This window comes from Caenorhabditis elegans, chromosome X (genome assembly GCF_000002985.6).
Source record: "Caenorhabditis elegans chromosome X".
NCBI lineage: Eukaryota > Metazoa > Nematoda > Chromadorea > Rhabditida > Rhabditidae > Caenorhabditis > Caenorhabditis elegans.
The window spans coordinates 15,048,218-15,062,174 of record NC_003284.9 but is presented as its reverse complement, the minus strand read 5'-3'; the positions used below and the strand labels follow the sequence as shown (position 1 = coordinate 15,062,174).

The window sequence follows — 13,957 nt, the reverse complement described above, 5'->3', positions numbered from 1 at the left end:
TGGCCGTATCATTATGTGGAGCACTGTATATGCTTAAAAACAAGGTGTAAGAAGATTCAGTCTGCTTTGGTACACTTTAAAAAGAAAAAAGAGGATCAATTCGAGATAATAGGAGGATTTAGGATATTTATATATGCGAGTATGTATGTATACATGTATAACTGTGATAAATCAAAATGGAAAGAGCAAAATAATTTAATATCGCGCAATTCTAAGTATAAGTATAAATTAGAAATGTAATATGCAATAAGGGGGTACCAATGTACTCGGGATTTATGCGGCAAGTAGAAAACGACTCACTCACAGATTTCTAAAGATAATGATTGATTTTTTTTCACTTCAAGATATGAACAAGATGAACAGAACAAAAATAAACATTTGGAGATGGAATAAACACGAAAATAACCAGAGTGTAACCAGCGTTTTGTTAAATAAGAGGCACGGAGGAAGTGAGAGCCTAAGTAAGAAAAACACTCATAATTTTTCTCTTAAAATTTAAAAATAAACAAAATAATAATACTTATAACTTTCAGTTTTCAAAATATACCTAAGTTGTAAATAAAATCTGATCTAAAAAAAAGATTAAAAAATTTATCTAGTGAAACAGTTTTTGCATTAAATTAGTTGGGTCAGACAGATTAAATCTTTTCACAAAAACTCATGTTACCGAAATCGTGCAATACCGTGTAAAAAATATATCAATCAATCAAATGATGTAATCGAAATTTCAAATGTGAAAACTGTATGCTAAACTATAATAGATGTTTTCCTCAAAAAAAAAGAATACAGTTTCCTCTGTAGAAATTAGAATTCGAGACGCAGAAAAGACCTGCGGCGGTTTATGAGTCATAAATATGCATGGTGTGATATAATACTATGTGTGAAATTATCTATTCGTTGCTTTCGGTTTTTCTTGTTTCTCAAGACGTTCATTTCTTTGTTAGAAAATCGAAAAGTTATTTTTTAAAAATTTGAAATGAGTTTTCAAAATTTTATTCAATATGTTACTGATAATAAAACTACTGATAATAAATTGACCATCAAATCCCATATAAATCGAGTCTCATCCCTTGCTCTTCTCAGGGCCAGACAGATCCTCAAAATCTTCTCTTCCTCTTCCCCTAAATTTTACACCAATTTATATAAAACCTACATCTCCCCAATATTAGAATATGCATCTGTTGTTTACTCCCCTCCATTCAATCCTAAGCTTTTCAGTACCTTAGGAGCTACCCTTAAATATTATTCTAAAAGAGTACTCCAACGCTGTAACATTCCTTAAAAATCGAAAAACGATCACCAAACTTCTACAGCTTTTTCTAAATCTTATAGTACCCGATTACAAATTTTCAATTTACAATCAACCCGCTCCCTCAGGTTAAAATCCCAACTTATCATTATGTGTAGATTTATCACCGGTGAAACACATTTTCCTGGTATCAAAAACTTTGTGATTTTATCTTCCTCTAAACGTCGTCCTATGCTCCTCACCAACCTCTTCCCCAAAATAAACAACTTCTTCTCTATAGCTATTTCTGTTTGGAACTCCATAGTTCACAACTCTCCCCATTTTCTCTCCCTCCGTAAAATTCATATCGCTTGTAGATAACTCATTATCTAACTTCTAATGTATATTCCTTCTCCCCCCCTACTTGCAAACGGCTCTGTCGGGCCGCTTCCATTTTACCATTTATTCATATTCGGCCTCCTACAATTGTTCTCTTTATGTTGCTATTTGTGCCATGAATAAATATTATTATGAAAAACCTAATTTTAGGGAACCCCTTGTATAATCCAGCAATGTCGAAAAGTTTGGTTGAAGATGTTGCGAAGTTGTAAGTTTTTAGTAGTATAGTAAACATTTCCCGTAAATTCAACTCTTAAAGAAAAATTTTCATAACTGACGAGAAGCTTATCAAGGAATTCATCCGAAACATATATGCTGAAGGTTATTCCGTCAAGAAAGCTTTTTTGAGTTTTTGCGAAGAATTTGGAAGCAGCGAGAAGACATATCGAGAGTTCTATGTAGCGTACTACAAGATCGGGAAAAGGTTAGTCAAATTAATAAGAATATGAACAGATAGTAATAATAAAAAAATTAAATGTAAAAGTTCGACAATTCGAGAAATTGGTAGCTTTCAAATTCCTTGGTGATTTTTTTTTAAATCTAAGTATGATTTCGGTTAGAATTTGAATTGAAAACTGCGGCAGAGATGTCAAATAAATATCTGCCAAAAACTCTCACGAGTAAAAGGGCATCTTAACATTTGAAATGTATGTGCCTGTGTAGTCAATGTACCCCAAACAATATTTTCACTTTGAGGGTGTCTTTTTTTGTATCCAGAGAGTTATGGTTAAAAATATATACCGTATTTTCTCTATTAGTCTTGCATGCAAGACTAATTTTTGATTGACCCATAGGGGTGCAAGACTAATAGAGACTGCAAGACTATTAGAGGCTGCAAGACTAGAGGAAATACGGTATTTATTATAAGCTTTCAGAAAACATATCATTTAATTACTCTCTGGACACAAAAAAGTACTCCCTAGTAAGGTTCAACCCATATTGAGATGCATCCATGATTGTTTCTAAATTATTTTTTTCAGCTCTGACGTGGAACTGCCAGTTTTTTCGGAAATGCCAATTGTGGCACTCCTCCACATTTTCGAGAACTTGAATTTGGCAGACAGGTCAGTAAAACTTGAAATGTTGTTGGTGTAATTCTGAAAATCTTTTAGACTTCACCTTCGAAATATGTGTAGACACTTTAAAATTGCGGTTGATCGAGTTGGATGGAAATTGAAGGAAGCACAATTAATCGTTATCGAAAGATGTGTGATGTTGTTCATCGAACCATTCACAGTCAACTATGAAAACCGAGATGGCAGTTGTTATGTGCAATGCGACACGGGAGCACGGGGAGACGAAAAAGAAGTCACTGGAGGAGATCATTTGGAGATGGCTGTTAATGATTTCTGCAACATGATAAAAGGGTCTAAACATGACCTTGTCAAAGTTGAGCTGGACTTCCAAAACTGCAGCCCGGATGAACATGACAAGTTCTGCCGACTGTTTGTGGGAAAAATCGAGAACATCTCCCCAACAGAAATATATCTTCGATTCTGGACATGCAAGGCAGTTGCTTCATTTCTGAAGTTGTGCAGTGCTGACCAGCTTAAACATATTGATTTACACTTTCATGACGAAGAATTGCTGGAGTATAACGAATTTGTTAATCTTAACCACTGGAAGAACGCTAAATATCTAAAATTGTATTGCAAGTATTTGCCCACTAGATTTTACCAAAATCTTTCGAATTTCAAAGTTTTGTCACTAAGGCCAGATCAATCATCAGTAGAAGATATTGACCAAATTAAAAAGGTTAGTAATTAGCGGAAAAATTCAAAAAAGGATCCAGCTACAATAACATCAACTTTCAGCTAATCTCCGAGCCGAATCAACTTTCAGCGATGGTTTTTCAAAGTGTTGCAGCTCTTGACACTGTTTACATTGCGTCTGCTTTTGGCCACAGAAATGTAGTTCAAGAAATAAATACTGTGAAGTACTTGAACTATGAGATACAATTCTCAAAGAGAAAGTTGACTATTCGGCATGAGAATTTGCCGCAGAGTGCCCTCTCACTAGATTGTTATTTTTCAAATTGAATTTTGTTCTGGTTTTTGTCATATTATTATATTTCTCTAGATTTTCGTTTTAGTTATTTTCTGGACTGCTTAAACTTACTTTTTGAAAGATTCATTTCTTATTGTCGTTTCTAATTTTAATAAACATAATTAAATTACAAAAAGCACCTTGCCTTGGTCTTTTGTTATAAGTACTCATTTTTCTTTGTTCTTTTTTAAATTAAATGCCTTTATTATCAAATGAATGACTTATAATATGACTGCTAAGCAAAGATTTCTGAACTATCTGACTAAAGTTGCTTTAATGAATTACTTTTTTCTCGTGGTTAAGGGCTGCCAAGACGGTACAGGAACGAGATAGATGGCCAACGTGCTCCACAGAAAAAACAGGTATAACCAGATAACAGATAAGAAAGATATAGCATTTTCTTGCGATAATTTTTGTATTCATCGAAATAGCAAATTTTTAATATTTTTGAGTATGAAGCCAAAATAGTTTTTCAATGTTTTTCATACTCAGAATATTGCAAAATTTCTTCCAAAAGTTTTCATGCTCAAAAAAAGTTAAAATAATTTCCCTCAATTAATGTTTATTTAATTTGATTTTTTGTTAAATCAATAACTAAGAATAATCTCAGAAACATTTAATTTTCGAGTTTTGACTTTCAAATGGTGTCACTATGAAAAGTTTTAAGGTTTCCACAAATTGCTACATTGCACTCCCATTTGCCATTTCCTTCTTTTTTGCCGCTCACCCTGAGTACCCAATACAGTTTTTTGTTGGCACCCTTCCAGCTGTTGCTCGTCTGTTGTTACGTATACACATTATACCTACTAAATGTATTCACAACTGCATTGTCATGATGACATTTGAGTAGATGCGTGCAGTTGGTACAGTACTGACTAAAGGGACGGCTCATTTGTGTGTCTTCATTACACTACTAATTTGTATGATCACAATTGGCATTTTCCATCAGTTTAAAAATGGTTTATCTCTGGGTCTCCAATTTTTTGTTTTGGAATCTGTGAACGGATCATTTCATAATTTATTCAACCAATTTTGAATGATTTTTTCCTTCTTTCAATCCCAATTGAATAGAACTGTGCAATGATCACAAAGTATGATAAACTATGTATATTATATTTTTCAATTGTGTTTATTTGCCAGTGTCATGTGAAATTTTTACTTCTGTGTTCACGATTTTGGGACTTCTATTCAAGTTTCGCGTTGGGTCTAAATTGTTCAACGGAGCGCGTTTGTTTTTTGTAGCTTGCATGTATTATGCATTTTTCGGTTGGGATAGTTTTTGTTTTTGGAAATATTATAGTTTCAAAAAATGAAACACAGTATGTCTTATGCCAGATCAAAATTGCTTTGTGACTGTGACTCATGCATTCAATAACATTACAAATGCTCTTGGTCTATCCCACAACATTTGATCGAGACGATATACTTTTTTATCCATTTTTTATTTGCTTTTAAAACATCATTTGTAGCATATTTAATCCATGTTGTATTATCATCCTTTATAATAAGTGTAAAGAATAATGAATGTACCCCCAGCCATCCTGAACTCATTTGTGAACTGTGATCCTTAGCGCATTTTGCAATCTATCTATGAATTTTGCATAAAGATTAAGAAATGAACCTTCTTAACAATATCTTTGACCATTTTTCTTGCAATATTTGCTAATTTTCAGATAACTATGAACGTACCAGTTGGTTATGTCGAAGCTCTTGTTGGGGACTTACAAGAAATAAATCGTCAAAAAGATGTCGAAATCGAAGATCTGGAGCAGCAAAAGGAGGCGGACGTCGCCGAAATAGCAGCATTGAGAGCAGAGCTTGATTTTCACCAAAATATAGCTGACAAGTTACTAAAAGTAAACGAAGATATGAAGGAAATATCAAAAAAGAAAGTAAGAAGTACGTTTTTTTGTTGAAATATGTAGGTTACAATTGGTATAGAAACACAAAAAACAGTTTTACAGTAGTTGAAGAACTTGCAAAGCATTTTCCAACTCAATCCAACGACGTGAAAACATTGTGCAATGCTTGCATGAAGGCAAGTTTTATAAAATTATCTATAACCAAAAAGCTGTAATATTACAAACTCTCAAATAGCTAAAAAAAAATTGATTAGTGAAAATTGATATTGAATAAGTTTTTACTGAAAATAACCGACAAATACGGCAATTCAACTAGAATTCAGCTTTGCAACACTATACTCTTACAGATGACAAAGTAACCACTGGCCATGAAGAGAAGGACAAACTATAAGCATAAAATCCGAACATCATTCAGTTAACTTTTTTCAACTACACAGATAATTCAATAATAATTGTTATAAGAAAATTTAATGAATTCTCTATAAAAATAAATATTCATTTGTCAATTAAAATTTTACTTTTTCATATAAAACGTTTATCACGTCATTACATACATTTATATATTTTGTGTCGTAAAGTTAAAAATTGAAGTATAATATACACAGCAATAAAATTCTTTTTAGGTTTTCAAGATGGATGACACAATGAATCTATTGCGTTTGGGAACACGTGTGCATTTGATTATCCAGAACAAAGAGGAATTGATCGACAAATACAAAGCGATGCTTGAGAACAATCAAAATCATAAGAATACATTACGTGAAACAATTCAATTGTATAAAAACCTTATTCATCGTTTGCTCGAGATAGCAGCAAAAGATCTCGAAACATCTCAAGAACAAAAAGGTGTTATAAACAAAGGTGAGTCGTTTTGAAGGATACTTTAATTATCTACTAGACTTTTCAGCTTTTGAAGAGCTTGAATCGACAAAATCATTTGCTCAAGACAACGATCTGGGCAATAAATCGGAAGAGAGTTCATCGAGTGACACACAAGTAGTTGTTACTCCAAAAGCAGCTCCAATTCCGAACATTGGCAATTCTGGAATGAACAGTGTTAGACGCTCAAGCAGATTGAATCGTAAAGTCATTGAAAGCAGTTCTGAAATCAAAAAAGCCAAACATGTAAGATCCATTTAGTTTTTTTCACAATTAATAATTGTTATGTTTCAGTAAGCAGCCGGTTGGGTAAACGATATCAACGAATCTGGATTTTGAAATTTGATTTTTTTCAATTAAATGGTAGCAACATTTTCTACATCATTTTTGCTACTATGCTTACGTTATATTGTGGTCTAAACAATCTTCCGTTTCTGGAATAAACTTCTAAAACTGAAAACACCAAACTAATATACTTGCTTCGATACTTTTCTGTACATTTCATCAAATTTCACAGACAGCAGACAAGTATCTCCGATTCTCCCTAACGAAGGGTGGCTGGAAGTTGTCAAAAATAATAAAATAGCAAAGAAATTAAGATTCCAGAACTTTCAAGGAATCAGTCAGTACCTGCTCGAGTTGCAGTCGTCTCTTCTTTTTTCTTCAATAAACTCAATTCCGTCTGATCGAATCTGACTATGCGATAATTTTTTTTATTTAGTAATTTACAATGATGATTTATTTATAGAAAAAGCGGTTGACAGGATTAAACTATTCTGGGAAACAAATACATGAAAACGAGAATTGATAATTTTTATAATATTAAAAACTTTTAATTCTATTATATCATGCAACCTGTATACCAAAACAATCAACGGCGTTTTCACTTTTTTTATGAATGTTAGTAAAAGTTGATAAAAACCTTTAAAACTTTATTGAATAATTCTCACATTTTAACATATAAAAGCGGTAAAAAATTACTCTACTCACGATACTTTATTTTTAGTTTTTATATAAACGTTTTCAGTGATATGAATGCATTTCATCAATTTAGAATACCATTGTTTTTAGTGACGAGTACCGAAGATTCCCGATTAACGTTTCGGTTTTAATCTTTGCGTGTTACAGACATGTACCGTTCGTTGAGCTCAATTTCGTAGTTTCCGAATTGCATAGCATTGGCTGAAACATCACGTTTCTTGTCCTTGTCGTTCTCCACACGAAATTCTGCATCAACAAAATCGTATTCCTCAATGAAGTCATACTCAAATCGTCCATTTTTCAGGTTACCTGGCTTCAACAAAAGCTGAAATAGATTTCCATGTGACGCAAATAAAAAAACACCAAATAAAAACTCATGTCTTGAATTCTTGGGACAAACTCATTTGTGAAAAAATCGAAAGTCATGTTCAAATCTGTGACATGGCTGAAGTATTCGAGATTTGGTTTCTTCTTTCCCCTTGGAACTTCGATTTCCAATTCCTTAACATGATTCCACTGTTCGAGTGCGGCGATATTTTCCATACTTTCAGCTGTCTCGTATTTCATCTTTAGTTTTATTGACTTCAAGCTCTCGGTGTCACATTTTTTCAGGATCCTTGGGAGTGCTGTTCCAACGTTCCAGTTGTTTAGGGAAACAAACTTCATTTTCCAAAGGTTTTCTGAATCAACGAATCGATCGAATTGATTACAGAAATCTTTAAGGTCTCCGTCGTAATCCTTGTTATTGAACTCGAACCATTTGTTTCGATTTAGGTCGAGTTGTGTCATTTTCAAGAAAATGCTCATGTCAGTAAAAACTAATTCTAGAAAATGTTTCCCATTGATAATACGTTCTCCATCGTCATGTTCATTTCCTCTGGCATTACGCCAGTCCATGACACAGCCCTGAGGATCATGTCTATACGTAACCAATAAATTCCCAATCGCTAATTCTGCCCAGTATTTCTTATAGGTAAAGCTCAAACGCCACACTTTCAAGGGAGACTGATCGACTGCATTTCTCAAATTGTGAGAAGTTTTGCGCAAGGCGTGCCTGAAAAATTATTAACTTTCAACAATTATATGTTTGAGAATTTTCAAAAATCTCTTGTTCAAAGTTGGAAAAATTTAAGCATTTTTACCGTATTTTCTCTATTAGTTTTGCACCCCTTTGCTCAACTTTGACAGCTCATATTTCATTTTGTTTTGTCCGTTTTGAACTATAAAATTTTTGAAAAAATGCTCTCAAAAAATGATTTTAAAAAAAAGTTATTTGTCTTACCTGTCCGAAAATTTCAAGCTTTCAAAAATATATGATTGTGACTATTTCAAATTTGAAAACTAACAAGTATAAGTATTATAAAACTTGTCATATCTCTGCATATTCAAACTCAAACAAGTCATACTGGTTCTCGAAGGTTCTTCTTGTTCAAACTGAAGCAAGAGACGCAGAGTAGGCTGATGTTGTTTTACGTGGTACCCGGCGTGAACATATACATTTGAATATTATGATGTCCTATCGATTATTGTTAAGCTCACTTTGTCTCGTTTTTGAGATGTTTATTGGATTTTACTTTGTAGCTTTTTGTGACTTATTAGAACGCAAAAATTTGCTTTGAAAATTCAATTTTGAGTTTTCAGGAAAAAATTGTTACGAAAAATTTAAATTTCGCGCCCAGAACTTGAATCCAACATTCGCCCAAAAAGTAATTACCTATAATTTTAATATCACAACAAACTGGTTTTTTCTGAAAAATTCAGATTTCGAGCCAGGAATGTTTTTTCGGAAAAAAACTTTATTATTTATTTATTCCACAAACAAGGACAAAAATAGAAATTAAACAAAAAATTAATCAACGGGCCCGTTCAAACGTTAATTATGCCGGATTCTAGCGAAGATTCTTCTCATTTATATTATTGCATTATAAATGAAAATGACGATCATGTAAATTCCAACTATCCCAGCAAGTGTTATACAGCCAATTCTGCAGCAGCTCAAGATCTTAGCAGTTCTTGTTGGAGCCCGCTTCTGTTGTTCTGGAACAGTGATTGGAGTGTAAGCGGATGTTCCAGGTGTTGGGGAAGAAGTTGGCATGAGGGCTGAAAAATTGAAAAATCGATATCGCAAGATATTGGAAATGAAGTGAAGACGGAACAGGAAAAGTATGAAGAAATAACTTTTTATGAGAAATCTTTTTTTACCGTAAAAGTTTCTTTATTATTAAAAACTACATATAGTTTTGTATTTAACACGACAGTGCTACATCGTGCTCATTATTTCAAAACTGTTTTTAGTGAAGAATCGTCAGAGAGGGAAATTCCTAAAATCCACCTATATTCAGGCAAGTAATGACAACTTGAAAAATCTTAAAGTGTAATAAATATTCGCAAAAAACGGAAAAACGGTTTCTTAGATAGAAATCGGTTTCTTTAATTGTGTTGAAAGAATTCTGATTTCAAATTTCTCTAATCAGTTTTAAAAGGTGGAAACAAATTTCACCACTGTTTACATTATGATTAATTATTATGAAAATTGATAAACACGGTTCGCTGAAGAAATCGGAATTAATAACAACAGGGGAGACATATGGGAATCACAGGGAGTTTGGGCCAATATTACCTCCAAAAAAAGAACTTTTGAAATTAGTTTCGAAACATTCTAAACCTTGCAAAATTTGATATATCATAATCAGGACAAGGGAACATTTAGTCTACCGTATGGCTTGGTACGACTGTGTCGGCTGATAAGACATATTCGTACAGAGGTCTGTACCCTCTTTTCTCACTTTTGGGAACACAACCATCTTTTGAAGCTGATAAGACATATTCGTACAGAGGTCTGTACCCTCTTTTCTCACTTTTGGGAACACAACCATCTTTTGAAGCTGATAAGACATATTCGTACAGAGGTCTGTACCCTCTTTTCTCATTTTTGGGAACACAACCATCTTTTGAAGCTGATAAGACATATTCGTACAGAGGTCTGTACCCTCTTTTCTCACTTTTGGGAACACAACCATCTTTTGAAGCTGATAAGACATATTCGTACAGAGGTCTGTACCCTCTTTTCTCACTTTTGGGAACACAACCATCTTTTGAAGGGAACACAACCAGCTTTTGATATTCATTGTTTCTATTTCAGCTACTCTAAATACATAAAATAGGCTCCGCCCTCAATTGTTAATGCTCCTCCCTTTTGTTGACATGGCGAAAATTGGGACCCCAAACTGAGATGTCGGCGGATGATATTGGTTAGGGCCCCGATTTTTGTCGTTCCACATGATTATTCTCCAAAGCAGAGGCAGGAGCCTATTTCGGGGCGATGTACTACATATTCATTTTTTTTTATAATCTGAAAATATCTACATTCGCAAACAGTACGACTGATCTGACAACAAGTCAGTGCAATTTGTTTTTTTTTAATAATTCGAGAAGTGGTGAGAACTGTGATGAAGCCCATGTAAACATCTGGCTAACTGAAACAACAGTATATTCTCTTTTGTAGTTCTCAGTATTGTTATACCTAGCTCGGATAAAAGTAACTTCTACAACGACGGGTTCTCCAAACCTTAACTATACCTTTTCACATTTTTGATGACTAATTAAAAAAAATTGGGGTCCCAATTTTCGCCATGTCAACAAAAGGGAGGAGCATTAACAATTGAGGGCGGAGCCTATTTTATGTGTTCCCTTTTATACGACGTGAAAAGTGAGCGGGACACCAGAGAATTATTTAAGAAAACGGGGTACAGACCTCTGTACGAATATGTCTTATCAGCAACCTTCTTATCAATATTTTGTCAAGATTTAATTATTTCTTTTCCCTCTGAGGATTTGTTCAATTTTTAGTTTTGTTAGCGACTTGTGATGAATTATGGGAGTCCACCCGAGTCCTGAATCTTACTCAATTTTAGTATTCTACCAAAGATGTTCCTGAATAATTTTTCATTATTCCAGAGTTCACTAAGATGATCTACCAGAAACATCCAAAACAAACTATCGTCCGTATTGTCGTCTCTCAAGAGGACACGCACACCACTGATTCAGCTATTCGGCGTTCTAAATGCTGGGAGTGTGTCAAATACAGCTGCATCGGTATGGCTGTACTTTTTGGAACAGCTATGATCGGCATCTTCTCTTACATCATGTGCATGTAAAAGTAAGCTGCAAAAAAGAGAAATAATCCATTTTAATGTAAAATATATAGATACTGTCATTCAATTTGATCACGTTTGCTTTCACTGATTGCACAGATAACTTATCTTGTTTGGTAAAACGACACAAGTACTTATTTCTAATCACGTTTCTGGATGCTTGTGGATCTATCCCATTCTCAAATATACAGCATATAATATGAGTTCTATTGCTCACAATACATCTCGTGAGTGATATATTTAACTAACAATGTTTTCATCCTAATTACTTTCAGACTACTAATTGGGTCCAGTTGCCTTCAACATGTTTGCAGTAACCAATAATTATCTAATCAATTCCATTAGCATTTTTTTTTCTGTTTACTTCGATTGTCTTTTTTTTCTGTTTACTTCGATTGTCGTTTATAAATTTTTGGTGAATCAGTCTTACAAAGTCAAATAGTCATTTGGTCGATAAGTAACAGTTCAGAAAAGGGCGTACAGTAGAAAAGGTTGTTTGTTGAACGATACTAGAAAATTGATAACATAAAAACAAAACGAGTGATTGATTAAGTAAGAAATGAATAAAGCACTGTAGTCAGAAATATAAGTGTGGAGTACGACGAGAACAACACACCTTATCGTTCAGCCAATGTTAAACAATACACAAATTACGAGATTTATCCCATGGAACGATGCTTGTCTGTAACACACAAAGTGTCGCGCAGGCGGTTCAGTGGTAGTGTTCGTTATTAAAACTATTGACTTATAAACGTTTTGTAAGAACTCTGTCATCAAAGGACCCAAAGAACTTTCAACAACCCCATGGAACAACCATTACGCCCTTCGCGTTTTGCAGCTACAAAATCATTCACGTTACTCTCATATCAATTTTTTGGAAAAATCATTCGTCAAAATAGCGAAATTTGTGTTCAGGTCTGTGAGATGGCTGAAGTGTTCGAGGTTTGGTTTTTTCGTTCCCCTTGGAACTTTAATTTTTAATTCCTTCAGAAATTTCCGCGATTCGAGTGCGGTGATGTTTTCCATTTTTTCAGCTGGGTTTTATTCCATGTATAACTTTATATACTCCAAGCCTTCGGGGTTGAATCTTTTCAGGATCTCAAGGATTTTCAGGTCACGGAGTTTCTGCTGGATTGAATGATTAGTTCAATTCCATTCTCAGTCAAATGTGAGAAAATTATTTATATTCAGAAAATGTGCTCAAAACAAAACAAGGAAAAAGTAATAGTATGAATTACTGTGAAACTAAAACGAAACGTGGAAAAAAGTGGTTTTATAGTGGTCGACACTGGAAGATAATTCACGGTTTAAACAAGAATAGTTGCAAGTATCAATTTTTCTACTTTTAAGCTTTTAGGCGTTTTATGAAAATTTAGCCGAAAACTGTTTAGACATTGGGTTGAATAACTGGTAAAGACATTGAGTTAAATAACTGGTAAAGCAAATATTATAATTATAATCTGCATAAAAATAGAACGTTCCTAAAAAGAAAAGAGTGGTCATCAAATAAATTTTTGAATGCAAAACTATATAGAAACATAATTGCTTGACAGATGGAAAATTATCTAATTAGAAACAGCAATACAAATAGAAAATAGGAGGATACTTCCTCAATTCGCATTTCCTCGCCCGTGATTCCTCAACTGACTCCTGCAACAGTTTTATCGTAGAGTGGGCGGAGCATGATTGTCATGATTGTCTACAGTGTAGCGTGTCAACAAAAAGTGTTATGCACTGTGACTTTAACTGTAACAGCCTACTTTACCAGTTATTTAACTCAATGTCTTTACCAGTTATTCAACCCAATGTCTAAACAGTTTTCGGCTAAATTTTCATAAAACGCCTAAAAGCTTAAAAGTAGAAAAATTGATACTTGCAACTATTCTTGTTTAAACCGTGAATTATCTTCCAGTGTCGACCACTATAAAACCACTTTTTTCCACGTTTCGTTTTAGTTTCACAGTAATTCATACTATTACTTAACTTCTCTAGGTACTTAAGTATTATGTGCTCTCAATTTGAAATTAAATTAAATTTGCATTTATTTCTCTATTTAAATTTAGCGTGACAGGAATGTGCTTAGAACTAAACACAAGTGTAGTCGTCTCCTCTCTATAATTTCAAAAGTCACGAGTTCGCAGTCATGAGTCATTAGCAATTTTGAATGCTCTCTCGAAAAATTGTTGAACTGAGCAAAATCGATCTAACTGGACCTTTTTGGGAAATTGAATATTTAACTAGTATTAATTAGGATGAGCAATTCTTTCTCAAATATATATGATAGTTATTTCAAAATTCTTTGCAGACTAGTTTTAACAAGGAATATACTTAGCATTTTCATTGACGCCAAAATGTGCTGTAGATGTGGAAAAACTTACAGATGGCTGACTCGGCTAAATTTTGTGTGC

The 13,957-nt window shown here is 33.7% G+C and overlaps 5 protein-coding genes across 5 annotated transcripts; 3 read left to right on the top strand and 2 right to left on the bottom strand.

Moving 5' to 3' along the window:
• The first annotated feature begins 1,771 nt into the window (after positions 1 to 1,771).
• On the top strand, positions 1,772 to 3,806 carry fbxa-96 (F-box domain-containing protein). Its single transcript, NM_078101.4, has 5 exons — positions 1,772 to 1,835; positions 1,887 to 2,051; positions 2,608 to 2,691; positions 2,740 to 3,382; positions 3,442 to 3,806. The coding sequence occupies exons 1-5, from the start codon at positions 1,801 to 1,803 to the stop codon at positions 3,664 to 3,666; spliced, it is 1,152 nt and encodes a 383-aa protein (NP_510502.1). The 5' UTR covers positions 1,772 to 1,800; the 3' UTR covers positions 3,667 to 3,806.
• A 1,531-nt stretch (positions 3,807 to 5,337) lies between these two features.
• On the top strand, positions 5,338 to 6,042 carry H03G16.5 (MT domain-containing protein). Its single transcript, NM_001373591.2, has 3 exons — positions 5,338 to 5,572; positions 5,638 to 5,711; positions 5,883 to 6,042. Exons 1-3 carry the CDS (start codon positions 5,353 to 5,355, stop codon positions 5,892 to 5,894), a joined length of 306 nt encoding a protein of 101 aa, NP_001359609.1. The 5' UTR covers positions 5,338 to 5,352; the 3' UTR covers positions 5,895 to 6,042.
• A 118-nt stretch (positions 6,043 to 6,160) lies between these two features.
• Positions 6,161 to 6,874, top strand: H03G16.7 (uncharacterized protein). The gene is made up of 3 exons (NM_001373590.3): positions 6,161 to 6,396; positions 6,443 to 6,660; positions 6,709 to 6,874. The coding sequence occupies exons 1-3, from the start codon at positions 6,168 to 6,170 to the stop codon at positions 6,709 to 6,711; spliced, it is 450 nt and encodes a 149-aa protein (NP_001360779.1). The 5' UTR covers positions 6,161 to 6,167; the 3' UTR covers positions 6,712 to 6,874.
• Positions 6,875 to 7,700: 826 nt separating this feature from the next.
• On the bottom strand, positions 7,701 to 8,292 carry H03G16.1 (DUF38 domain-containing protein; the record flags this gene model as incomplete). Its single annotated transcript, NM_001373589.1, has 2 exons — positions 7,701 to 7,720; positions 7,770 to 8,292. 2 exons carry the CDS (start codon positions 8,290 to 8,292, stop codon positions 7,701 to 7,703), a joined length of 543 nt encoding a protein of 180 aa, NP_001359608.1.
• Positions 8,293 to 9,304: 1,012 nt separating this feature from the next.
• H03G16.6 (uncharacterized protein) lies at positions 9,305 to 9,490 on the bottom strand (the record flags this gene model as incomplete). Its single annotated transcript, NM_001373588.1, has 1 exon — positions 9,305 to 9,490. One exon carries the CDS (start codon positions 9,488 to 9,490, stop codon positions 9,305 to 9,307), a length of 186 nt encoding a protein of 61 aa, NP_001359693.1.
• Between the last annotated feature and the right edge of the window lie 4,467 nt (positions 9,491 to 13,957).